Genomic DNA, 25,974 nt, shown 5'->3' on the forward strand with positions numbered 1-25,974 from the left:
ATCTCAACAATTTTTTTTTACATAACTGAACTGTAGGATTTATGGCTGAGTGGCATTAACCAATTGGCTACCTATCAAGCTGTCTCGAGTTCAAATCTGTATTCAAGCTGAATGGTTTCCTAAGCAAGGCATTATAGAAACGTTCTCCTAGGACCCCCCCCCCCCCCCTCCATGTTTACAGAAGAAATAAGAATAGATCACCAAGCATGATATAATATGAAAAGATACACTTTACAAAAAACAACTACTACTATTGTACCTGTCTGTCTAGTCTCTATATTGACATAGGCACATTTATATTATAGTGTATCACATTTTAACTTAATCCAAAATCTACTGTCTTTTTAAAAATCTACTGTCTTTTTTTCAATCCAAGTTAAAGCTTCAACACACAATTTTGTATTGTCTTGCAGGTGGCCCCTGTAGTAAAGCAGAGAATGACAGAACAAGGAACTCTGATGATAGGCTACCAGCCTGATGGTGATCTTGTCAATTTCTTTCGTATGGTTCTAGTCAATCCCAATATTACAAATTCAGACATGGACTTTGTTGTCAATGAAATTATTCGGCTTGGATGTGACCTTTAAGTGGGTCTGCTATTTACATTTTAGACCCATACAGTCTTTCATTGTTCTGTGAAACACAACTGGGATCACTTTAGTCATACTATTGTAGTCATTAATTCCTATTCAACAAATGTGTAGAAAATGTTCAATTTTAATCTAATTTTTACAAAGCTTATATCAACTCACTCTCTTTGTCTGGTAAAAGTTTTGTACAGGTTATTTCTCCCACATCCAATCTCGGATCAAGCTGAAAAGTGTGCAATTATTGCTTTTATCTGGCAACACAAGACTCAGTACAAAAATTAGTTACACAGAGCTATTGGTAATTAATTATTTTGTTTGGTATCTCTAACAACTATGAGAAATAGTACTTTACTAAAGTGGTGGTATAAGCTGAATTAGTCCTCTTTATAATAGGTCGTCATCTGAGGCTTAGTGAACACAAACATGAAATAAAAACAATAGATAACTATACAATCTTTCATGTTCATACGCTCTTCACTAGCAGAGTGGTTACCGTGTTGGCTTGAGAAAGCGTTAGCCCATAAGTTCGAATTCAAGTCATTCAATTTTATTAAATAAATACATAAAAAAAAACTATTACCCAAATACCCTTTTCTTTTTCCCCCACCCCTTTCTAACTGGCAGACAGAAGATTGCCAAGACAGAAGGATTTTCACTGCTTCTCAAAGAGGTTAGTTTTATTGTTTCATTTCACCTGAAAGACATACCATACTACTCAACAACCTAGGCCGACAGAGGATTATAGCGTATTGCGAAAGCTAGAAGCATGAAATTGCGCTTAACAAAAACAATTGGTAAAAATATTTCTAATTGCACAGATTTATTATTGTTATTCTAGATCTATTACAAATTTTATTACAAACTAAAATTTATACACTTAATATAAGCTTGTGTTTTGTTTTTTTTTAAATATTTTTAAATATTTTGCTTGTTACTGAACTTTGAATTACATGACACTGGCAATATATTTTCATGTACTCTTGAACCTGTTATCCTCATGTTCATAAGTCTAAAAAAATGTGAGAAACTGTTGCCACATTTGTAAAAATGTTTACTCTTGCACATTCCATGTACAGCACCTCATATGTACTAGCTTTACTGACTGGCTAGTGTTACGTCTTGTTATATGATGAGACTCTTTTTAACGATATACCAACACAAAATGGCAATGTCATAGTTTGTAAATAATTTAATCTTCATCAACACTATTTTGTTTCTGTTCCGCCATTTTGGTTCTTTCCTTCTTTCAACATGCATTCGCACCATTTCACATTTACACTAGGATGTAACAGCTAGGCACAATGATTTTTTGCCTCATTTATTACATTATACTCTTCTTTAATAATTTGAAGCTGTCACCAAACCAAGGTGGACATAATCAAAGCCTAAATTTAACAGTCCTTTATACTTGTGCATTAATTTCCTAATTCCTGCACACACACAGACAATACAATTCTCAAATTCTGTATCTGGGTGAAGATCTAGCTCTTATAAAATTCCCTATCACATGTAGTACACATTTATACAGCTATTTGTTAAGTTTTGTTTTGTGCTATTCAACATTTAGTTGTTTTGTAAATATATGAGACCAAACTGAATAAAGAATTGGTAAAATAAGCTGCTTTTGTTAAGAATGTGTGAAATGCATAGTTTTACTAACATTTTCAGGAATTACAGATTAAATTTTGATACTTTTTCATCCATCATCTCAAGCGCAAAAATGAATGAAAAGTGAGTCAGTGGATTGGAAATGCAGCATCTAAACAGATTTTTTCTTTTAGCTTTTTTAGGATAAGATACATATTTGGGTAGGAGATTTTTGGTCAAAATAATCACATGAAGTTTTTAAAACTTCAAGAAATTGATGATTCATTGTTTGTCTATGCTTAGTATATATTTATGGCATGACTATTTCATAAATTGACATGCATCTTTTTAAATTAACCCATATTTATTAAAAGCAAGTCTTAAGCAATTTATAAAAATTAAATTCAGAACTACACTATAAATTAACACTATTAATTCACAACTTTTCTCTCTCTCTCTCTATCTATCTATATAAAACCTAGATGTTATCTATAAGCTAAAACTTACAAAAACTAAATTTATTGTAATTATTATTTTTAATGAAATGCATGACACAATGAAAGTATATAAACAATTAACAGTATCACTAGCACCAGCATGACATGGAACCAACTTAACCTTTCATAGTGGAAATGATGAATGACATTCAACCTGACAAACCTACAGGGTTTGTTTGTTTTTTAATTTTAAAAAAGTTTTAAAAACAGATTTTTAAAAGCTGTTAAAATAAATGTTAAAATATTTCATTAAAAAAAAATATTAATTCCAAAGTAATGAAACAGGGATAAAACAACTCAGAATAGTGTGAAAATAAATACAAGATAGTCTGTTAGATTTATTATAAGAAATAGTACTTTAGAAATCTTACATCATTGCTATATATTCATTAAAAACTGGATGTCAAGAAGGTACAACAGTAGAATCTCTTTCAAGTTGGAAAGATAGTCTTCATTTTGAAATTCAGCCTTAAAACAAAGGTACTAACAACAGAAGTCTTTCACGAGACTCCACTGGAAGAACTGTACATTAGAGCTACTTGTGTGCATTACTGATCCTCTATTAGAAAAAAATGACAGTCATCACCTCACAGTGAAGCCCAACATAGGGGAGGTAATTATATAAATGCCTCATTGCCTGTCTTCATAGGGAGTCTCCAGTTGTAGTGAAATGGTCATGTAAAAGATATCCTTAAATCTCCTTTTAAAAAATGTACAACTAAAAATATATTGGAAGATTTAGGCCAAGACAACTGTACCAGAAAAGGGGAAGTCCCTTGAAGAACATTAGAGAGACATGAGGGAATGATCTTGTCCACTTACTAAATGTGATAGCATACAGACTTCATTCATGCCAAATGTCCATCCAGTATCTTATTTAGCCTAGTCCATAGTAGTGTATCAGCCAAACATTATGTAGTTGATGTATTTTAAAAGAAAAAAAAAATTGAAACAAATAAAAGCTTCATATTGAAACTTCAGTCCCAAATAGGTAAAAAGCATTTGTTTGCACAATGTCTCTTAATTATTTTTAAAATCATCCTCAAAGTTCTAGTGTTGAATGTTGATATTTTTAAAAGTTACTCCAATGTAATGCACATATGCACTGCAACTAGTAACTACTAAAGTAACACAATTTCAACAGTACTGAAAAGAGATCTTCAATATTTTGATTCAAACAAAAAGTGTGATTAAATATTACAATTAATGAGTACAAACTAAAAACAGATGTCTGGCCAAACTCAAAAAGTTTAATTTCCACAACTCTAGCTGAGGTCTTTGGAGATGATATCGAAACCAATGCCAACATAAAAAAAGTATTTTAATTTTACAAAGATTTTCGTATTTTCTTCCCTTCTAGGACAGCCTTAATTTCCTCTTTGTCTAAAGTCTCATATTTCATTAAGGCTTGGGATAAATTGACTAATTCTGTGTGATGCTGTTTGAGAATATTTTTTGCTCTGTCATAGGATTCCTGAAGTAAGCGTCGAATTTCTGAGTCTATAACCTCACGCTGTGCTGGGCTGATTTCACTATTGTCAGTAAAAGATCTTAACCCAACCTGAAAGTTAAAAATGGACATTAGATGTTTCAAAATGCTATCTTAGACAATATATTAACCAATAAAGAATATTATTACAGCTATGTGGTACAATTTATGTAGAATATGACCAGAAAATGATTACTCATTGCTGTCAAACTAACAGGGTTCATAGCCAATTTCATGAATGATTTTCCAGGTATTTTCCAGGTTTTCAAGGTAGAGTTTTAGATTTTCAAGGTATGCATCGCACCATAGCAATCAATATATATGTATATATATTTACATACATATGACATTAATATGTAAAAAGAACAATATATATATATAAATATTAAATTTAAAAACCCACATTAAAATGTATGCTGATAAGTTGAAATCATACCTCCAAAAAAAAATAAAAAATTAATCTCTAGTGTTTCCTAAGCATTTAAATGCAACTTTTTAATACATTAGAAAACACACACAAGCTTGCACTACAGAAGAATAACTTTTTTAAAATATGAGATGTAATTCAGCTAAAACTGTCGCAATCTGAAGTTGGAAATTTTCTTAAATTGACATAGATTTGTAAAAAAAATATTTCATTCTTACTATAGCAGTTGACTTGCTTTCCATTAGTTTTAAGTAAATTACAACCAAAATAACTCTACGGGCTTTTCTACAGCTGTGTGCGAAATAGTTTCGTTAAATCTACAGTAGATCTAGACTCTAATTAAAGTCACTAAATTCGCGGACTTTTCACGGCTGTGAGAGAATTATCTTCACTCAATATTCTATTGGATTAGCGTAAATTAAGTCTAGATCTAAGTCTAAGTCACTAAATTCGCGGACTTTTTTCGAATTATCTTCACTGAATCACCGTAAATCTAGTCCCTAAAATTCGCGGACTTTTCACAGCTGTGTGCGAACTATTTTCACTGAATCTACCGTAAATCTAGAGTCTAGATCTAAGTCACTAAATTCGCGGACTTTTCACAGCTGTGAGAGAATTATCTTCACTCTATTCTATTGGATTAGCGTAAATTAAGTCTAGATCTAAGTCTAAGTCACTAAATTCGCGGACTTTTTTCGAATTATCTTCACTGAATCACCGTAAATCTAGTCCCTAAAATTCGCGGACTTTTCACAGCTGTGTGCGAACTATTTTCACTGAATCTACCGTAAATCTAGAGTCTAGATCTAAGTCACTAAATTCGCTGACTTTTCACAGCTGTGAGAGAATTATCTTCACTCTATTCTATTGGATTAGCGTAAATTAAGTCTAGATCTAAGTCTAAGTCACTAAATTCGCGGACTTTTTTCGAATTATCTTCACTGAATCACCGTAAATCTAGTCCCTAAAATTCGCGGACTTTTCACAGCTGTGTGCGAATTATTTTCACTGAATCTACCGTAAATCTAGAGTCTAGATCTAAGTCACTAAATTCGCGGACTTTTCACAGCTGTGAGAGAATTATCTTCACTCTATTCTATTGGATTAGCGTAAATTAAGTCTAGATCTAAGTCTAAGTCACTAAATTCGCGGACTTTTTTCGAATTATCTTCACTGAATCACCGTAAATCTAGACCCTAAAATTCGCGGACTTTTCACGGCTGTGTGCGAATTATTTTCACTGAATCTACCGTAAATCTAGAGTCTAGATCTAAGTCACTAACTTCGCGGACTTTTCACGGCTGTCACTGCTTCTACAGTCTAGATCTAATTAAGTCACTAAATTGGCGGACTTTTCACGGCTGTGTGCGAATTATCTTCACTGAATCTATCGTAGATCTAGACTCTATAGGTTCTAACTCAATGTCACTAAACTTCGCGGATTTTTAACGGCTGTGAGAGAATTATCTTCACTAGATTCTGGTGATTTAGCGTAAATCTAGAATCTAGCGTATTTCTAGAGAAATCTAGACATTTGATGTACCTGTATCTAGATCCTTAAATTAACTAAAATTCACGGAGTTTTCAGGTTAAGCGCGAACTATCTTCACTAGATCTAACTTAGATCTAAATCTAGATACTATTTCTAGCTAGATGAGAAGGATGGATCGTGAGAAGACTCAAAAGTAAAGTACCGGTAGCAATTATACTTAAACACTGAATCATAATCTCCAAATACAAAATCTAATAAAATACTCAGAAAGACAAAGATAAGATGATCTACGGACTTTCCACGCGAAGTCACTCTTACTGTTACAACAAGAAGATTTTCGGCGAGGGAGGGCCCGGAGGGGTGTAGCCTTCACATTAGGCTGCTAATTGCTCTAGTTATAGACAATAGTCACCACAGACTAGATTTAGCGCGTCTTCAGTCGTAACAGTAAAAGGAAAACAGTGCTAAGTGAAATGCTTGCTTGAGCCAAGGTCGTTTTCAATCACGAGGTCGCGCTTCACAAGTGGGCGAATGGCGGTGTGGACGCGTCGTCACTGGTCAGCTCAATGTAACCGGGCAAAAAACGAAAATAAACACCAGGTATCGGGAGGGAAAGAACTCAAGGTCCAGTTTTAAAATTCAAGGTTTTTTCACCCTTTTTTACGAAATTCAAGGCTTTTTCAAGGCCTTGAATTTAATATAAAATTCAAGGTGTTTTCCAGGTTTTCAAGGTGGCTACGAACCCTGAACTAAGATATTTTTTAAACTAGCTGATATGGATAAGTTGGCACACAAAAAAGAACAAATAAAACAACAACCCTAGAACAATGAAAACTAAAATCTTCCTAAGTTTTTACCTTTTCTGACATGCCATTAGCCATTACCATTGCAGTGGCCACTCTGGTAGCTTGCTGAAGGTCACTAGATGCTCCAGTTGTGACCTTTTCAGGTCCATAGATCAGCTCTTCAGCAACTCTTCCACCCATGGATGTATCTATAGAAGCTTTCAGCTGGGATACAGTGCGGTTATAGATTTCCTTCTCATCAATGAAGGAGGTCTGTCCATTGAAAAGATATTCACTTTTAGTAATTTTTACTAATAAATAGTCTTTCTACATAATATTCTCGCCAATTTTAAATTCAATATTCACAGCCCCGAATATTTTGCTTTCTAATTTTTTTTTTAATTCTAACAATTTCATGTGTTTCTTAAGCCATATCTTAAGCTCACATTCAACCAATAACTTTAAAATATGGAATGAGTGGTACATGTGAATAAAAAAACTTTTACAAAATTTATCCTTCCTGCTTGTTTGAATTTTTGTTGTGTTATACAGTAATAACTACTAAGCCCCTGCATTATTTCCACTCTATAATGCATGTAATATCATACAAAGTTGTTTTAAAACTGAATGAATAATTCAAGGATTTTTATGGATTCACATGAGGGCAAGTAATGTAACCCCTGCAAATAACATAAAGCAATGGGCTTGTGTATAAGATTTGCAGAGGGGTTAAGATCTGTAATACAAAATACAATGCTCAATCAAGGGTATGGGGACCCTAACCCTTATAGTAGACAGATAGTAAGGCTTTCACATTATGCAGAATAATACATATTTGAAGGTTTCCCAGTCTATCTTAATAAAACATGCCAAAAGAGCTTTTTTTGACATGCTATTTGTAAAGCGCCAGTGAAAGTATGAATCATGAGTCTTTGAAGCTCAGTGGCTTATGGACAAGAATGCACAGAAGTTGCTTTCTATGGACCAAGTGCTTTGCAATAGCCACAAAATCTAAGGAGCAAATAACTTTGGAAGTTATCTTTCATTAAAAAAGATATGACAATAATCAAATAATTAATTTTGCCAGATTTCAGGTATGTATCATTACCAGGTCTTCTAAAAACCAGTGTGTTGAAAAATTGACTATTATTATTTTTTTTAAAGTGTAACATACATGCCCCAAAGACTGCCCTCTTGGTACAATGGTCACTTTGTGAAGTGGCGTAGCATCTTTAGTGTAGTATGCAACAAGTGTGTGTCCAGCTTCATGATAGGCTGTAATTAAATTTGTTTCTTCATCTGGTATCCTATGTTTTCTTTCAGGGCCTGCAAGTGAGAAAATTATGCCACCAAATATATATTTAAAAACAATGTAAGAATGATTAGCAGAACTTAGAGGCAATGAATAATTGTACTAAGTTTAAAAATGTTCTGAGAATGAGAAATAATATGTACAAAATTTGTAACAAACAAACAGAGCAAAGTTGATAAAGTTTTGTAAAATTACTGGGAACTTTATCAGCTTCTTGTTTCACAACTACTTAGTCAAAATGACAGAAAAATATTTTTTTTTTTTAAAAAAAGGTCTAAACTTAACATTCAACAGAGACCTCTTCTCAGTGTATAATAAAAACAAATGGAATTAATTGGTTGTAAATCTACAGCATTGGCTAATCCAGGGAAGTAGAAATGTTAGTGTCAAGTAGAAAAACAACAATTCAATGGTAATTGTTCATTACTAATATGGTAAACAGAAATGCTTACTATTAAGCATTTTGTATATTTTGTTTAACATTAACATAATACTTAATGGGTTCTAATGATGTGCTATAATCTAATAGGCCAAACTAAACAGTACATCACTACAAAATAAAATGAATTCTAATATTCTTGAATATTTCACAGGAATTTTGGTCTGTCTCTATAATCATATATAGCCATTCATATTTTACAATAACTGATTAAAATAGAACAGCAATAACAAATAATACTATGGATGGAACATATAGTTGGGGCATTAATAATGAAATTTCACGACTGTTACTAAACAAAAAGTACTGAATCAGTTACCCATTATGATTTTATCCCTAGCATACTCCAAATGGTCCATGGTAACAGTCTCTTGTCCATCTATTACAGCTTTCAGGGCAGCTTGATTGACTAAATTTTCTAACTCGGCTCCTAGAAGAACAAAAGGACAAAACTATTTAAAATGCTTGTGATAACTATTCCATCTTCATAAACTAATTTTGTAATGTCATAATTGTACAATAGTGCAGTAATCACTGACCCCCTTACTCCTAAGTTAATAATTAAGCTTAAATACTTATATAGGCAGAGTCAGCTATTTAGCACTTTCTTACTCCTAAGGTAATAATTTAGCTTAGATACTTATATAGGCACAGTCAGCTATTTAGCAGTTTATGCAGCGGAAAAATTAAATGATTTCTTCTCTATGGCTCTACATTGTCATACAAGGTTATACATAATTGTTGAGTATGTATTCTGTATGAAGTGGGGTCATTTTGGGACGAAAAGAAAATAGATTCTCCAATTTTCATAACAGTATCTGCTTTTGTAAAGGCTTTTGGGTTTAACCTACTTAAACATGTGTATGTTGCATATAAAATCATTTCAATTAGAATTGGCATTGAAATAAGAAAATGAAGCTTTTTGTCAGAAACAATAATTCAATAAAAAAATAAGGTAAAGGATAAAACAGGGTGCTAAAAATCAGTTCATTGAAAGCCAGGGAAAGTGTTGAAAAGATTTTGGAAGAAGATCTAAAAAAAAATATTGAACAATGATGCTATTGGGGGTGGGGGGGGTGGGGGGTGGGGGGGGGGTGGTAAAAGTTAACTGGCCAAATATTTCTTTCTCACTTTCTTACACTACCACATGCAACCAAGCTAGATTATATAACAACACATGATACACCAGTACATTATACATCCCACCATTCCACACTAAACCTTTACTATGTTAAGCCCAGTAAATTACTAATAAAAACGTGTGTGTATAATGATCAGATGTCATACTAACCAGAGAAGCCAGTAGTTCCTCTTGCAAGTTTATCAACATCAACATCTGAAAAGTAGAGGAATAACAAATAGAAAGAAAGAAATTATGAAGGAAACAGAAAATAATGTTTTTAAATTTTGTACTATTAATTTAAAAATAAAGCCTTCTCCTATTTCAATATAGTACAAAATGAAAATGAGGATAGCAAAAAAAAAAAAAAGTCACTGGTCTTAGCATTTTTAAAGGAATAAAAAAAAGTTCCTTTCCAGTGAAGCCGTTGTAAGTAAACTGATTCTGGAACAATCTGCTAAGGTAACAACCAATGACATTACTTTTTCCCAAAAAAAATTGTCAGATGTCTAGATTCCAGAATTTAAGAGTCCAGTCTTCACTAGATACCAAATGTCAGACTCTTGGAGCTAAAGAAAAATCAACTTTTTACCATCAACAGCAAATTAGAGAGAAAAAAAAAGATCCGATGTTAAAGTAACATGACAAGAACCAACAACTGTACAAAAAAAAAAGCCCTACAACTAACAGATCAGTGGAGAAAGAAAAGATGTTCCATTAGTTTCAAGAGGAAATGAATTGCTCTTACAAACATTGAGCTGTATAAAAGAGGAACTATCTTTAAAAAAAAAAAACTTTTATGTTACTTGTAGCAATTCAGAATGCTGACATTAAAATACAAAAACATCTTAGGATTATGAAAAGAATTGAAAAAAACAACAACAAACAAACTAGAAAGCTATTTAAAAGTTTCCTTTCACAACTTTTGATCTATGGGATAGATGATATTAAGGTCATCTGTTTTTTGGCCAAAAGTGAGCAGGGTGTTATGTGGCCAGCACAACCACCTTTCTTTCCCAAACTAAAGTCAGGTAACCATTAGAGTTGGGTGGACTCAGGGGCATCCTAAATATCCGAAATTCACCTAGACTCAAACCCAGGACCTCAGGTTCAGAAGCCAAGTGCTTAACCACTCAGCCACTTGGCCCCCAGAATGCCATTTTAACTAAAGTTAAACCAATAAGAGAATTCCCTTTGAAACTCTTCAACCCAAGAATCATTCAACTTCTGACAGAACATTAAAAAATAAAGAAGCAATAAGATTTATAAAATTAAACCATTACTAACACAGAGATAGCATACAAAATTCAGCAAACTACTAGTAAAAAATTCTTGCTCTATTTACTAAAACAAAATCATAAAAGAATTTTTTCTCCAAATTATAAAACTTTTTTAAAAAATAAGAGCAAATCAAGCATGAAGTGCATCTGTCAGAAAAGAGAATAACTTACAAGAGTTGAGGTTACATTTCTAATTAACATAATCATATTGATTTATTTTCTAATTAACATAATCGTATTGATTTATCTTCTAATTAACATAATCATATTGATTTATCTTCTAATTAACACAATCAAATTGATTTATCTTCTAATTAACATAATCATATTGATTTATCTAGGATGTAATGATATTTTTTTTTGAAGGAACTTCTATCGTTTTTAAGCACACTTCTGCAGCGGGTAAGACCATTTTAATTTTTTACTCACTTGGATCTTTTTTTACTTTACTGATGTAGAGCTCAATTATCTCTTTACGCCCTTTGAAATCTGGCAATGAAACTGTCACTTCAACATCAAATCTGCCAGGCCGCCGTAAAGCTCTAAAAGAAATACAAAGTAATGCCGTTATGTAACAAATATAGTGATTCTGTGAGGGAATGAGCAGAATGATACTTTAAAGTCATGTCTGTTGTAATGAGCAGAGATATTCTTAGGTGATACTCAAGCTAATATAAGTTGAGTCATTCACTTAGGTAATGGACATAGTGAATGATAGTAATGTAGATCTTACTTGTCCATATTGTCAACTTTGTTGGTTGCTCCCATCACAATTATACCTTCATTTTGTTGAAACCTGACATTTAAATAGACAAAAGATAGTGTATGTAAGTGGATGGCTTCCTTAAATAAAATGGTGTACAAATAAAACATTCCATTAGTTATAAAATAAACTAGTTTAAATAGATGTACTGGCATGACTCATTCACTCAAAATTAAATCAACATTTTTTTGAAGTCTAGCAGACAAGGGGATTTTTTATTTTTAACACAAAGTTTATTTATATGATCACTCAATAAGGCTATGATACAAAATTAAATATAGACATATAAGGGTTAGTCAACTATTATAATGTGGTTAAAGATTTTATCTTGGTAGTACTATCTGTCCTAAAAATGGTTAATTGTTATGTCTGCACAGGTTAGTTCCTTCTATGTTAGTTCTATTGTTGCGTTTGTGCCATTAACCATCCTTCAGTGATTTTTTATTTTATGGTAAGAAGGTTATCATCTAAGTCTTTTGGTATAGTACGGGAACAGTGTGTTGGATTGAAAACTTGTTTTATTGGTTGTATGAGTTTTATGCATGCCAAAGAAGCTGGACCACCATTTTATGCCACTGCCACTAGAGGAAAACAATGAACAGATAGATGAGTAAAATTGATAGAGTGGCACATTTTATGCTAAATCAGTCATGGCTCTGAATATGAAAATATCTAAAACAAAATTGGGTTTCATAAGGTATGTGCAAGATGGGTCCAAAAACAACTCAGATGAAGCAGTGAAACAAGTGATGCATTTCTGGCTTGCAGCTCAACCAAAAACTTTCTTTTATGAGGGCTTCAGGAAGCTTGGGCAATGATGGACCAAATGTATTGAAAAGCAAGGGGACTGTGTTGAAAAATGTGTTTACATGTTCCCTATTAGTATAACAATTAAATTTGTAAGTACTGGTACATTAAGGATAGTAGTTGACTTACCCTCATGTATATATATGAATGTATGTAAGTGTGTCTGTCTGTATGTATGTATGTATGTATGTGTGTATTAGAAATAATACTTACCCATCCATCTCATTTAAAAGTTGATTTACAGTTTGGTTAGCATAAGGATGAATGGCAGAACTTGTTCTTTTTGCACCAACAGAATCAAACTCATCAATAAATATTATGCATGGGGCTTGCTCTTTAGCAGCACCTGGGAAATAAAATGTTATGGATAACTTTCTTAATAATCCACAAAATTTTTTTTAGAAACAATTTTGGAAGCTGACTTTGACCTCTATGACATCATGTTGTATTCATCAAACTGTGTAATTATGTATAATCAGTTCCAAGTTCAAAACAGCAGTTTAAGGTGTTAATAATAACTCCATCAGAATCTTATTTTAAGAGAAAAGTGAACAAAGCTAGAACTATGTAAAACACAGATATAACTTGCACAAAGGAGTGAAATAGAATCTGATCAAAGAGAAAAGTTTACTCACTAAAAAGTTGCCTGATCCTTTTAGCCCCCAAGCCAACAAACATCTCATCAAACTCTGAGCCAGAGGCATGAAAAAATGGTACTCCAGCTTCACCTAAACAAAGAAAATGAGAATGAAACTAATTAACAAATGGCTACTTCAAACATAACACAAACCCGAGTTTCTCCTGTACCTGACTAGCTCAAGAGAGTTTCTTCATCAGAATGAGGTATTCTCTGTCCCAAACCTGTCTGAACCTCTTTATTGTAATAATTTATAAATATTTTCGAACACCTATCAATTATCCTTGCTGCAATTGGTCTTTAAATTCTAAATTATTTTAAGGCTTTTACAAAAACAATTCCATCTAGACTATAATTTAAAAAAAAAAAAAAGAATAAAGGTTGCTCTCATTAGAAAACTACTGCCATGGATTATAGACATTTGATAATTAAAAGGTTCAGAATGAAAAAATCTAGATACATTCTTTTGTTTTCAATTACTTACTAAACAACTTTTTTTTTTCAACATAATCTAAGAAATCTACATTTCTGAATTTTAAAATAATCTCATGTAAAAAAAAACATTTGGCCTTAGATTCTGTTTAGCAAATGTAAAAAAAACAAAAAACTTGGTACACTGCAGTGAGCAATTAATATGAAACAAATTTTCTCAACCTATTTTTTTGTTTCATCATTGTAAAAATGTAATACCTAGATATGCAGACATCTAATACAGCCACAATAGCTTAATAGAAGAATGTATAGATATGCAGACATCTAATACAGCCACAATGGCTTAATAGAAGAATGTAGATATGCAGACATCTAATACAGCCACAATGGCTTAATAGGAGAAGGAAATGTTTGAATATTAGATTAATACAAAAGCATAAAAAAAAAATTCTAATATTTTCAAGAAAAAGAAATTAACTCACCTGCCACTGCCCTGGCCAGTAATGTCTTTCCAACTCCTGGTGGACCAACCAGTAACACACCTAAAAATAAAAACAGACATTTACTTTAATTTGAATGTTGAAATTTATTCATGTAGAAAAACCTGGACAAATTTATTTAACCTATCCAGGAGTCACATGTCACTCATTTTAAACCAGTGGTGCTAATTTTGTCAACTGTGTGATATGATAAAAAAAAGTCCCTTTCTTTTCAAGCTGGGCGACATTGTTCTTTAATAACTTTTAAGCTGTAGCTTTTGAGAAATCAATTTATTACTTCAGGCTAATTACTTGCAAACTTCAGTGATTTTAGGAAATTTTGTACAACTCAGTTTTTTAACTGGCCTGTCACGGCGACTTAAAAAAAGATGTTGCTGAATTTATAAAAATTATGTAGAATCATTTTATTTAATATTTTCTTTAACTAATGTTGTATTAAATAATAATTACATTGCATAACCTTTACTGCACACATGCGCACAAAATGCACGCAAGGCACTATTGTTTGTACATATACATGAGAGGAGAAAGCTTTATGCAGATGCTTTATATCTGGGTCCAGGCAGACTGAGCATTCTATAATCGATAACTGCTTTACTGGTATTGTAACAACTTCTCTCTCAAACAACTATAAAGAGTTAATGTGTTTGAAAATCATAACATGCCTGAGTTTTGGAAATACTTCAAAAGTATGAGCTATACTTCTGTTTGTTTCACTGATTATTAAATTTTATACAGGAGAAACTTTTTATTAAACTTTGCACATGAAGTCCACCAAAAAATGCTTGAAAAGCAATTGAGAGAAAACTGCTGAATCTCTTCTGAGTTCTTAAGCAAGTCAAGCAAGAACAACCAGTTGAGGAGCAATGCTTAGAGGAAGAGAATGTTTAGCAATAAAACTGCATATATTGAGGCTTCCTTGTCTGACTCTTTTTTATGCAGATCCAAGTTGTTTATAAGAAGTGGATCTCTAACACACTGGGCTTTTAAAGCATTGATTAGTTATTAGTTAGATCAGACCTGCCTACCAAAAAAAGTCCCAATGTGTAACGCTGATGGTCAAAATGCGTATTTTGGCACCAGAATGCGTAACACTTACGGTGATTTACGCTATCCACTATTTTGTCATATATATATATATATATATATATATATATATAATATTAGATCTAGATGTCATGATTAGATCTACAATCTAAATCTAGATCAGTACGACAATAGAGATGATATCTAGCCTAGATCTGGATCTATGTCTATATAATAAATATAATCAACTCTAGATCTGGGCTCAAGAGTGTTACCGATGCCGTGGATCCGCTACAAACGTAGGTCTACTTCAAACTTTCGTAGGCCTACCTTCATCCTTGATCTATTCTATACTAAGACTAAGAATCTAAATCTAGTCTAGATCTAGTCAATCTAAAAAAATCATACTACAACTAAATTGGATCTAGATTGTAGAGTAATGTAGAGAATCATGACATAACGTAATGACTAGCTAGACTCTAGCTAGATCTATTTCTGTAAAAGAAGTTATCTAGATTCTAGATCTAGACTGGATATCTACAATGTCACTCAATGTGTTTTGAATTGATAGCACTTCGATATTTTTTTTCTTTACAAATGAATACGGGAATCTACTAATGAACTTACAAAAAAAAAAAAAGTCACGTTGGTGTATCAGCTAACTAACGGTACCAACCCGCCACTCCCTCACTCTCGCGTTCTTCATTTCTTGACTAAATCTAATTGCTTTTAAGAACCAATTAGATTATGTAGATCTAGACACAATGTGTTCCCCCACCTTTCCCCCCCCCCCCCAACAGGACGGCTTAGCGTGACCTCAGTGACAGCTGGTAAGCTAGTCAAGAGAGGGGAAAAAAACAACAACAAAGGATACGAAATGCTTAACGCGACTGGTTAAATGCATATTTGCGTACTGACTGTCATTTTTGGGAGATTTTGCGTAATGAATACGCAATTTGCGTAACGGTAGGCAGGTCTGTTAGATATAGTCTAGAAAAATCTTTAATATATATTTCTCACTATAGATTTAGATCTATCTATAATCTAGATCTACTGAAATCTAATAACTTGGATCTACATCTCTAGTTATTATTAGATTTAGATTCTATCAGACTACACTCAGTAACTCACTATAGTTGACTATAGTCATGTAAAGTAGGTCTACATCTATATAGATGGCCGGTAGGACTCTACACGACTCTACTAGATCTAGATCTTATAATGGATCTAGACGTCTAAATCTAATCCCATTTGAACTCAAGGAAGCCAGCAGGCAGGGTTCAAATTAGAAAAATCTAATGGCCATCATATCAACAGAGTAAAAATTCACTCAACTCTGATACTTTTCTGAACTTTTCAAAAGCTGGCAAGCAGCCATTGAAGTCTAGATGCTCTAGATCTAGATAAAAAGTATTTAAATTAAAAAGAAACTAGATATCCTATCTAGAATAGATCTATCTAGACTGATTCAAACCACTTTAGTCACTCTAGTCTAGACCTAGATCTAAACTTATAAGACAATACGATAACATGAGATTTAAAAAAAAATAGAACTTTAACGGTGTCAAAAGACCAGATGTGCGCAAATCTTACTTCGCATTCTTCCGAAAATGGAAAAATAATAAAAATCAGATTTTGTTTTTCATAAAAAAAATTAAAAATAATTTGGATTTAAAAAAAAATGCCGGAAAATTTCTGATTTTTTTTTTTGCTAGAAAATCGGATCAGAAGAAATTTTCAGAATTCCTAAAATTTTTGGAAAATTCCCATCACTGAAACTTCCATTTGCATCTTTATGAAATAAAAGCTGATAGTTTGTGATCACAGATGTACAGTCAAGATTGAGGAGTTCAATATTAAGACCAGTTTAGAAAAGACAACAACAAAACTGACCTTTTGGAAGTTTAGCCCCAAGTGCTGTATATTTCTCTGGGTCTCTCAAAAAGTTGACAATGTCTTGTAATTCTTGTTTTGCTTCAGCTGCCTGGATTGGAACAAAAATTGTTTATGTAAAATTGAATTAAAAAGTGGCTTTCAATGGCAATGCTTTCAGTGTTTTTTTTTTGAGGACATGGAAGTTGTAAGATGACATACACACAACATCCTACAATTTAAAATAAATAGAACAGGCTTCCAAAAAGTGACATTAGAAAAAAAGGAAAGTCTAAAAAGTTTGAACTAAAAATACACATTGTAATGAGGTGGGGTTGGGTAATATGTCTTTTTTTTAATTGAATTTAAATATAGATTTATTCTTACACTATCAAATTTTACTTTTATTTAGCAAGTTTTCAAAAATATTTTTCATGTAGATGTTGGTAAGGATCTGTAATTTGGTAAAACTACATTACAAGTCTTCCTTTTGAATTTGTTTCAATTATTTATACTAAAAATAATGGCTTACCCCTTTAACATCTTCAAATGTAACATTCACATCCTCAGCATTGACTTCATAAGATATACTGTTGAGAAAACCAAGAGATCCCCCTGTAGAAGATCATGATCAAATGAAATACAAAAGTGTGTTATGAAACTCCCTGGTAGTAATTAAGATTTCTAAAATATTGTAAATGTTTAACAACAAAGAATTTTTTTTACATACTTAATTTTTTACCATAAGACTTAAGGGAATTAAAAATGATTCAAAGAGTTTGGTTTTCTAGCTTACCAGTTTTGCTCACAACAAAGATGTGGTCAAGTATAACCCCCCTCCCCCATTATTCTGCATGTCAATTAAATTAAACTAGCAAAATCAGATAGTTACCTGGTTGTTTTACAGAATCTAACTATCTGAGTCAAATAAAAAAAAAACCCAGCTATTTTATAACATTTATCAACCTGCAGGAAAAACAATTCCCTCCCTAATGACATTTTCTTACTGCTATTTTAACAACTATTTTATGAACTAGATTGTTGCTACTAACAAATGAAAACTTGATGCAGCAACTTAAAAAAAAAGGAATATTCCTGTCTACTACTTTCAGTATTCAGGGTTAGTAGCACCTTTTCATCACAGTATTCAGGGTTAGTAGCACCTTTTCATCAAAACAATTTTAGGCAGGTCAGCAAAATTTCACTAAATCAACACAGCCTGCAATTGCAATGCCTATGCACTATATAGACATGCTGCTGTTGTATTTTTATTTTTAGCAACAAATAAGCAAAACTTTATATATTGGTTGTAATTTGAGAAGTCCTGTCAAAATTTAAGAATTTTAGGAGTGCTAGAAACCCTGAATATTACTTGTAAAAGAGCCAGATAAATCAAACCTGTTTTAATGGACACATTGTTGGTGAGCACTTTGTAAATCAACCAAACAACAACAGCTGTAAAAATTAAACCTCTGAAAAAACAAACAAAAAACAACAACATTATTATGAAGAAAAAAAAAGTCACAATGAAATCAGAATTTTTTTTTTCAACAGTGATTTAAAATTTGTTAAACATATTTTCCCATTTCATCATGTTTTCACAAGCCAATTCTTACATCATCTAAAGGGTATACTTCCTGTTCATGGGAAAAGTCTATTTAACCAATAGCCATTAGATAACCATTTTATCTGCATTGTGGGTGAAGAATAAGGATGTGGAAAAGTGAAATGACAAAGGATATTGCTGGTTGAAAAGAAAGGCAATAGAAAAATGGTGGTAACCACAAATTCATTTCAGCTTATGAAGAAGATACCCTTTAACCTCAAATACCTACCTATTGTCACTTGGCTTCTTTTCTATTAAAGATAATGTAAAATCTATTTGTTAACATTCTGCTCTTTTCAATTACAGCACATCTAATCTGCATTATCTTATAACCAGTGTCAAGTATTAACAAAGTGGTATTTGGCTTAAAAAAGACATACTGACTGACTGTGACATGTTGAGTTTTTGGTTTCAGGGTGCAATGTAAGCTGCAGGCTACTTAGATATCTAGGTATATGAAATATTTTTGATTTAACAAATGCAAACTTGACAAAATGAAGGAAGACAAGAGGAAAGCAGCATGCCAGCATCAACTTCAAATCTGTTTCCTCTGATAATGAAGATGATGTGTCAATATGTTCAACAAAATTGCCATTTAAGAATCTTTTTTTTTTCAAGATTGTGTAAGCATTATTTTAAACATGTATATTTTTCTTATCAAATACTGCACATCTGATCTTAAACAGATTGCCACAAATAGAAAAATCAGCATTGGTGTGGAAAAGTTAGCTGCTGTGGTATGTCAATCAATTTACAAGTTTTTGGTTTCAGGCTTTGAATATAAGCCCTTCTACAGATTTGAGAATTCAGTATCTACAGAATCCCATAACAACAAATAAAACTATTCTTTACAAGCACATTTACAGATAAATACTAAATCATTCCAACAGTACCTTATGGAGGGCCATTTTTTCTTTGATGCAGTATCTTCTTTGGCTCTGTAACCTTCAGCAAATGCTATTTTTAATTTTTTTTCTGTTTCAGGGTCTACATCAGACAGAACCTTAGAATTAGCTACCTAGTTAGACAAAAAAAAAAAAAAAAAAATGACATAAATAAAGTATTACATAACAATAAAAAAAAACAACAACAAAAAACAAGTTCTATTATACAATGGATTGAATCAAAAGTTGATACAAAGCTATATTCCCACCTGTTTATCTGCTCTAGTGTTAAATGAATCCAACATGTTCTCTAAAAAAGATTCTTGAGTTTCCTTCTTAGCTCCTACACCTATTGTTTTCTTGTCTGACCTGACTGTCTTGAAGCCTCTTGTTTGGGAAGCTAATTGAAAGGGGGAAAAAATGGGGTCAATGGATGTTGAACACAAATAATAAAAATTAAAATTTCTTTCAAGAAATATAATAATATGATTACCCTGTAACCAAAAGTAAACTCTGTATTATTATTAAATAACTGGAAGAAAATTAGATGAATTACAGAAATGGAAATCTAATTGGAGCATGTCTTTCCACCCAGTTATTAATAAAAGTAACAAAAACACTACAACAAATAAAAAATACCTAGATTTTATTCAGTTATACAGACCAAAAACTCAAAATATCTAGGTGTAATAATAAATGAAAAGTTATCACGAAACCCCCATATTAATGAAATTTATATAACCAATGAATATCCCCATTTGATTAGAGTAACACCATTAGAGAAATCACTCAATTTAGATAAAATTCAGAATAAAAAGTAAAGTAGCAACAATACATAAAACACTGAACCATAATTTAAAAATAGAAAAATAAAGCCTAATAAAATACTCAAAGACACAAATATAAAGACTCATTTCTTATACCACATGCTAGGACAGATTTGTATAAGAGCAACTTCTTCCCTAGTGCTGTTAGAGCAAGAAATGGGTTGCCGAAATCAGCCAGGAAAACCAACGACTTAACAGAGTTTAAGACATAGATTAACATGCATGACTAGATTGACACATGAAAAGCATAGAACACAATTATCTTCTCTTCTGAAGTAATGTCCGTAATTTATAAGATAAGATTTAATAAAGACTTTTTTATTTAATATAAACTGAAGGTCTAAAATTATGATTAGCCATGTGGGTAGAGCTAATTACACACAGGTCCAAAAATTTAGGAGTTTGAAAGAAGCCTTTCTTTCTTTATATATTAACTTTAGTCAATTCATTAGGTCACAATCAAACTGTCTAGTGTAGTAATTAAGTCTTTATAGTACACTTTTCCCTATTAATGAGTTTGTTAAGAGATAGACAAGTAAAATAATTCTTCCCCTATCTCTTGCTTTGTAATCTAGTCTAATACATAAATCTGACATAATTAAGACTCAGATAAAAATAAATAATCATATTGCTTACAAGAGTGCACCAGAGAATTGAAAATTCTTCTAAAGAGAGGATCACATGTGGTCAGTTTTATGGATGGCCCTGCTGGAACTTCTGTTAGTAGAGATCTTGGGAAACCTGATTCAAGCAGAAACAAATTGATTTTTTATAAGGCAAAAAGTAATTTAAAAAAAATAAATAAACATATACAGGAAAAGTGTTTGTGCTGAACTTAAGCTGCAAAAGTTGCTAATGCTTTATTTTTGTAAACAGCAACTGTGATACTCTGAAGGATTGTACACTTATCTTGAGTATTGGAGAGTTGAGTCTGAAAAGGACTCCTAGAGGCAAATTTACTTACCTGTTTTATTTTCAAAAAATGTATTAGATGAGACATGACACTCTGACCACTTTGATGAACCTCCATTAAGTCGAGCTTTTCTAACTAGATCTGTAACTGGAACACATAAACTGACATTGGTTTCACTCAGAATTTTTACCAAGTCAGTAACTTGAAGCAGGTCCTGAGATAATAACGAAACATAGTTATTGAAAAGCAAGAAACAATTTTATCATCACAAAAAAAATCATTCTTTTAAATCTCTAGAACTATATTAGAGAAAAAAAATTTAGATCTGCAATAATTAGTATTGTAATTGTCCCTGCAGAGATCTGGCAATATAAAAAAAAATTTACAAAAAGAAACTCAAACAATTAACTAATAAGAGAAAAATTGCAATTTTTTTCATTTAATGCTTAAAAAAAAAAAAAAAAAGGCATTTTTTTTGCAATGCACTGATAGTGATGAAAACTATAAATCGATGCTAATATCAAGATAGCGGGTAAAACAATGTTTTGAAAATTATAAATGTGCATATTATACGTATATTTTTTTAACACAAAAAGACTAAGGGTAGTAGTATATTATATATTATTACTAGTATTAAGTTTTAATTTCAAGAAAGAACTTGTGTAAAAATATGACAGTTATGCAGTATTCAAATGGCCCAGTTAATTGCAGGACCACACGCGACTAGTTAGTTTAAGACCAATAATAAAGCAATTAAAAACAAAAGTCCTGAAAACAACAATAACAACACAGAACATTAATAATAAAAGTAATGTTTACAACCATAAAAAAAAATGAATACCACATCTTTCTCCTTTTTAGCAATGTGAACAGGGCTTTTAGAAGCATGCTCATGTCTGTTTCTTGTATTTTGAACATCTTTGTGACTAGACATTGCTCTTGCTCCACTGAGTAATGATGACAAATGAGACAAGGCAATGGCAGCCTGATAAAAAAAATGAACTGTGTTACTATTTGCAATATCAATAAATAATAATTTTGATAATAAACACAAGTGCAAACAATGACTGTCTTAACAAAATTGTGTAAGATGGGAAAAGACAGCTTGAGCACTGTCATGTGTACAACTATCTTCTGGGGTTTTCCCCCTTTCCAGCTTAAGTTTGTGCATATTTAATTTAAACACATTTGACTGTTGTGTTTCATCATCATCTGCTTTGTTAGAGACTTCTGGGAGTTGCAAGCTATAGCACATTTCCTTCTGTGTCAGACTTCATAATATATATATACTTTGCTGCAGTAATACCCAATGAATTTGAAAAGAGTGTCACAGACTTCTCAGTTTTACAGTAGTTTCTATAAATATAAAAAGAAACTGACAGTGACTCTTAAAAGCCACCATAAACAGGAAACAAAAAAAAGGACTAGTTTGAATTCTACCTTCTCTACTTCCTGGGAGGTCAAATAAATGGATGACAGATCCATTTACAGAGATGTTAATTTTGACTTCAACCGAAACCATATCAAAATAAAGAAAAGTGAAATCCTTGGCTTGTGTGTTTACTATCCAGTAAAAGTTTAGTTTTGAAAAAGCAACAACATAAAAAATATATGATTTTATAAATAAATAATGATGGGGAGATATAAATATATATCTATATATATATAATTATGTAGAATGTTGACAAAAAAAAGTTGTATATTTTGTATAACTCGTTTTATATATAAAGATCTTTATACTCTAGATTGAGATCTTTGACTCGATTCTATTATGTCAATCTATTTTTATATTTACCTGAGGATGTGAAAATGACTGAGCGAAAACAGATGCCATTACTGTGAGTAGCTCAGCTGAATGGTTCCTTTGACTTTGGTCTTTACTTTTACTAGAGTCTATCTATCTCTAGTCTCTATTAAAGACCTATATCTAGTCTAGTTTAGATAGATAATAATATTTAAATTATAATAAATTTATTTAATAAAATTTTAGAAACTAAATCTTATCTCTATGATTAGAGTTGATTAGACTCTAGATCTATATAATAATCAATATACATAAAATAAATATATTATATATCAGTTATATTATATATATATTAGTTACTAGTATCTAGATTTATAAACTATAGAATAGAACGTCATTCTAAAGATTAATATTTAGATGATTATGATAGAATCTAGAAATTATACCTATAAATGGTAATTTTCAAGTTGCAAAGAAGTTAAGCACTGCAGATGCAATTATTATAACCAAGTAATAGTTAGTCCTAGTAAAATAACTGTAAACATCTATAAACACAGTTCCATTTGTGCTGTTACATTTCACTATACATAGTTACAATAAATTCTGATGTCAAAGAGGGTCAGGTCAGTAAGTTCAAGGGCTTATATTAGCAAACACCTTCTTCACCTTTGTAACTTGGCCTGACTTAGGGAACACTTCATGAGGATCATGTTACAAAAAAGTTGTTGCCATTAGGTATTTTTTTACATCAATTTCTTTTTACTCCAACTCCAAGATCAAGATCTATATAAATATAAAAAAGAAAAATAGTCCAGAATCTGGACTCCAACAAATCTACTGACTTTCACTCCCTTAAGTCGAAGAGCAAAGTGTTCAAGATAAAGTTGTCAAACCTATGATTACAGCCCAAGGCAAGGCGCTGGATGAGGTGGAAAGTTTCCCCTATCTATGCTGTATCCTAGACAACCATGGAGGAACAGATAAAGATGTCAGAACCCGCTTTGGTAAAGCTCTAGCATCTAGATTTCCATCAGCTGAAGAACACCTGGGGATCTCTAGAGAGAAATAAGCAACACCATAAAGTTGAGGCTCTTTCAACACTAATGTTAAGCCAATACATACTACTTCATGCATTAGAGACCTGGAAAATCACCATCACCATCATGAAAAAAAAAATCCAGGAAGATTCTTATGATCTTGAATGAGGAACTGTGGCAAAGAACAAAGCAGCCCATTGAAGTAGATATCCTGCAGAGTTGCTAGAGATAGATATATACTACATAGGTCATACCCTTTACAAGCCTGCATCCAACATAACAAGGCAAGCCCTAGCCGGGAACCCCCAAGGAAGAGGGGACTGCCCAGGAATACATGGCACAGTGATTTGGAAGCAGTTGCAGATTAGATGGGCAAGACATGATGGGGACAATTGGAGACTCACCCAGAATCCAGATGCCTGGAGGAAGCTGGTTGGTCCTGGTGGCTTATGCCCCAGAAGGGACGACAGGCAGAGATGAGATGAAGTCGTTTTGTATAGTAGAAAGTAGATCAATCAAGTAATACAGACTAGTCTAACCTAGTCAGTAAAGAGATTCTAAATAATCTAGAGCTAGGAGTACTAGTAGTAGTACTAGTCCGTAACTAGTAAGAGACCTAGTAGATATCTACTTAGACTTAGAAGTTAGACTACTATATTAGACTATATACTAGTAGTAGTAGTAGAATGTTCTAGATCTAGATCAGTAGTAATTATTTATACTATAAAAGGCATAGTATGATAGTATTGTAAAGTTACTAAATAAATAAATAACTTTAATAAGTAATACTCAGCAGAGTACCGGTGTTTACTTTTAACTTTAGATCTAGAATCTAGATCTAGATTCTAGTCTAACAGTGAGTAACACTCTACTACGTAACTAACTTGTCTAGATAGTTAAGACAGTTAAGATAGATCTAGATTCTAGATCTATCTAGGAGAATCTTGAGTCTACGTAACTTATTTAATATCATAGATCTAGAATAATAATATAAAAAAAAAACAAGATATATACTTTTATACTCTTTTTTATTAGTTAAATATTAAATGTAGATCTAGATCACGGTAATATTATATTATATAGTAATCCAGGTGGCTTATCATAAGGCTTATGAAACGGGTACGGTGACCGACACACCATAGTAGAACTAGAAATGTTTCTATGAAATGTCCAGATTTTTTACAAATCATCTATCTAGATCTAGATTAGCCTAGAATTCGTAGAATGGAATGGAAGTGTACTCGCGAAAACGGAACACACAATCAGCATTGAATGATTGATTTATATAGAATATAGATCTAGTATATATTATATATAGATCTATATAAAAGCTTAATTTTTTTTAATTATATCTAGATTTTATAGATCTATAATTATAATTAGATCTACTTTGTAAAGTTTGTAAAACAAAAGCATTCGCACAAATAATGAAACCCACGATCACGGACCTATAAATACAGATTTAGGTTTATTATAGATATAGGCATATCATTTATTATTAGAAATAGAAGACGTGAAACTTCTAAATTTTCATCGTAGACACAAACTGCGTATATTACGTAGATATATTATAGTATATAGGCCTATAGATCTAGAATGTAAATTATCTTATGAATTACAGACTAGACTTTACTTTAAAAAAAAAGATTTTTACGTCCTTTGTCAATCTAGTCTTGTATGTTAATCAATTCTATTATAGTAACCTAGATTATAGGCATATCTGTAGGCCTATTATATAAGATAAGATATTTCAGAGTTCTTATCCCAAAATTAAAAAAATTAAATCTATAATGATAAGGCCTGTCTTCGAGTCCGAAGATTAATGAGGAATGCAATAATATTTTCCGTGGCTACACAGCCCCAGCTATAGGCCTATATTAGGCACTATAGGCCTATTGTTACGTATTT

General features: G+C 32.0%; 2 protein-coding genes across 10 annotated transcripts in view; one reads left to right on the forward strand and one right to left on the reverse strand.

Annotated features, from left to right (window-relative positions):
- Window positions 1–2,207, forward strand: part of LOC106054813 (cysteine sulfinic acid decarboxylase-like) — a 21,282-nt gene extending 19,075 nt beyond the window's left edge. For all 5 annotated transcript variants that reach the window (XM_056003607.1, XM_056003605.1, XM_056003606.1 and 2 more), the window contains one exon: window positions 414–2,207. In XM_056003607.1, the coding sequence (XP_055859582.1) occupies window positions 414–587 (174 nt within the window). In that variant the 3' untranslated portion in view covers window positions 588–2,207. The remainder of the gene's footprint in view (window positions 1–413) is intronic.
- On the reverse strand, window positions 1,503–25,282 carry LOC106054821 (ATP-dependent zinc metalloprotease YME1L-like). 5 transcript variants are annotated; one of them, XM_056003602.1, is made up of 22 exons: window positions 25,081–25,282; window positions 23,923–24,084; window positions 23,696–23,812; window positions 23,081–23,217; window positions 22,127–22,270; window positions 21,337–21,499; window positions 21,009–21,113; window positions 19,815–19,945; window positions 19,555–19,679; window positions 18,454–18,527; window positions 17,588–17,670; window positions 17,077–17,167; window positions 14,140–14,199; window positions 13,224–13,316; window positions 12,802–12,934; window positions 11,752–11,814; window positions 11,448–11,560; window positions 9,910–9,954; window positions 8,938–9,048; window positions 8,042–8,193; window positions 6,940–7,140; window positions 1,503–4,235 (listed from the first exon to the last, which is right to left on the reverse strand). In XM_056003602.1, exons 4-22 carry the CDS (start codon window positions 23,117–23,119, stop codon window positions 4,002–4,004), a joined length of 2,160 nt encoding a protein of 719 aa, XP_055859577.1. In that variant the 5' UTR covers window positions 23,120–23,217; window positions 23,696–23,812; window positions 23,923–24,084; window positions 25,081–25,282; the 3' UTR covers window positions 1,503–4,001. The 5 variants fall into 5 exon arrangements, with proteins under 5 accessions (XP_055859577.1, XP_055859578.1, XP_013066331.2 ...); XM_056003603.1 differs by lacking the exon at window positions 23,923–24,084; XM_013210877.2 differs by lacking the exon at window positions 23,696–23,812.
- Window positions 25,283–25,974: the final 692 nt, after the last annotated feature.

The sequence above is a fragment of the Biomphalaria glabrata genome, chromosome 11 (assembly GCF_947242115.1).
Source record: "Biomphalaria glabrata chromosome 11, xgBioGlab47.1, whole genome shotgun sequence".
Classification (NCBI taxonomy): domain Eukaryota; kingdom Metazoa; phylum Mollusca; class Gastropoda; family Planorbidae; genus Biomphalaria; species Biomphalaria glabrata.

What these genes read in the sequence shown, in the direction of transcription:
- LOC106054821 (XM_056003603.1), bottom strand. Translation starts at nt 23,119, where the DNA reads ATGGCATCTGTTTTCGCTCAGTCATTTTCACATCCTCAG. An exon ending in CTAAAAAGGAGAAAGATGTG is followed by an intron (nt 21,500 to 22,126) that starts GTATTCATTTTT and finishes TTATTATCTCAG; the next exon opens with GACCTGCTTCAAGTTACTGA. An exon ending in AAGGATCAGGCAACTTTTTA is followed by an intron (nt 12,935 to 13,223) that starts GTGAGTAAACTT and finishes TTTATTTCCCAG; the next exon opens with GTGCTGCTAAAGAGCAAGCC.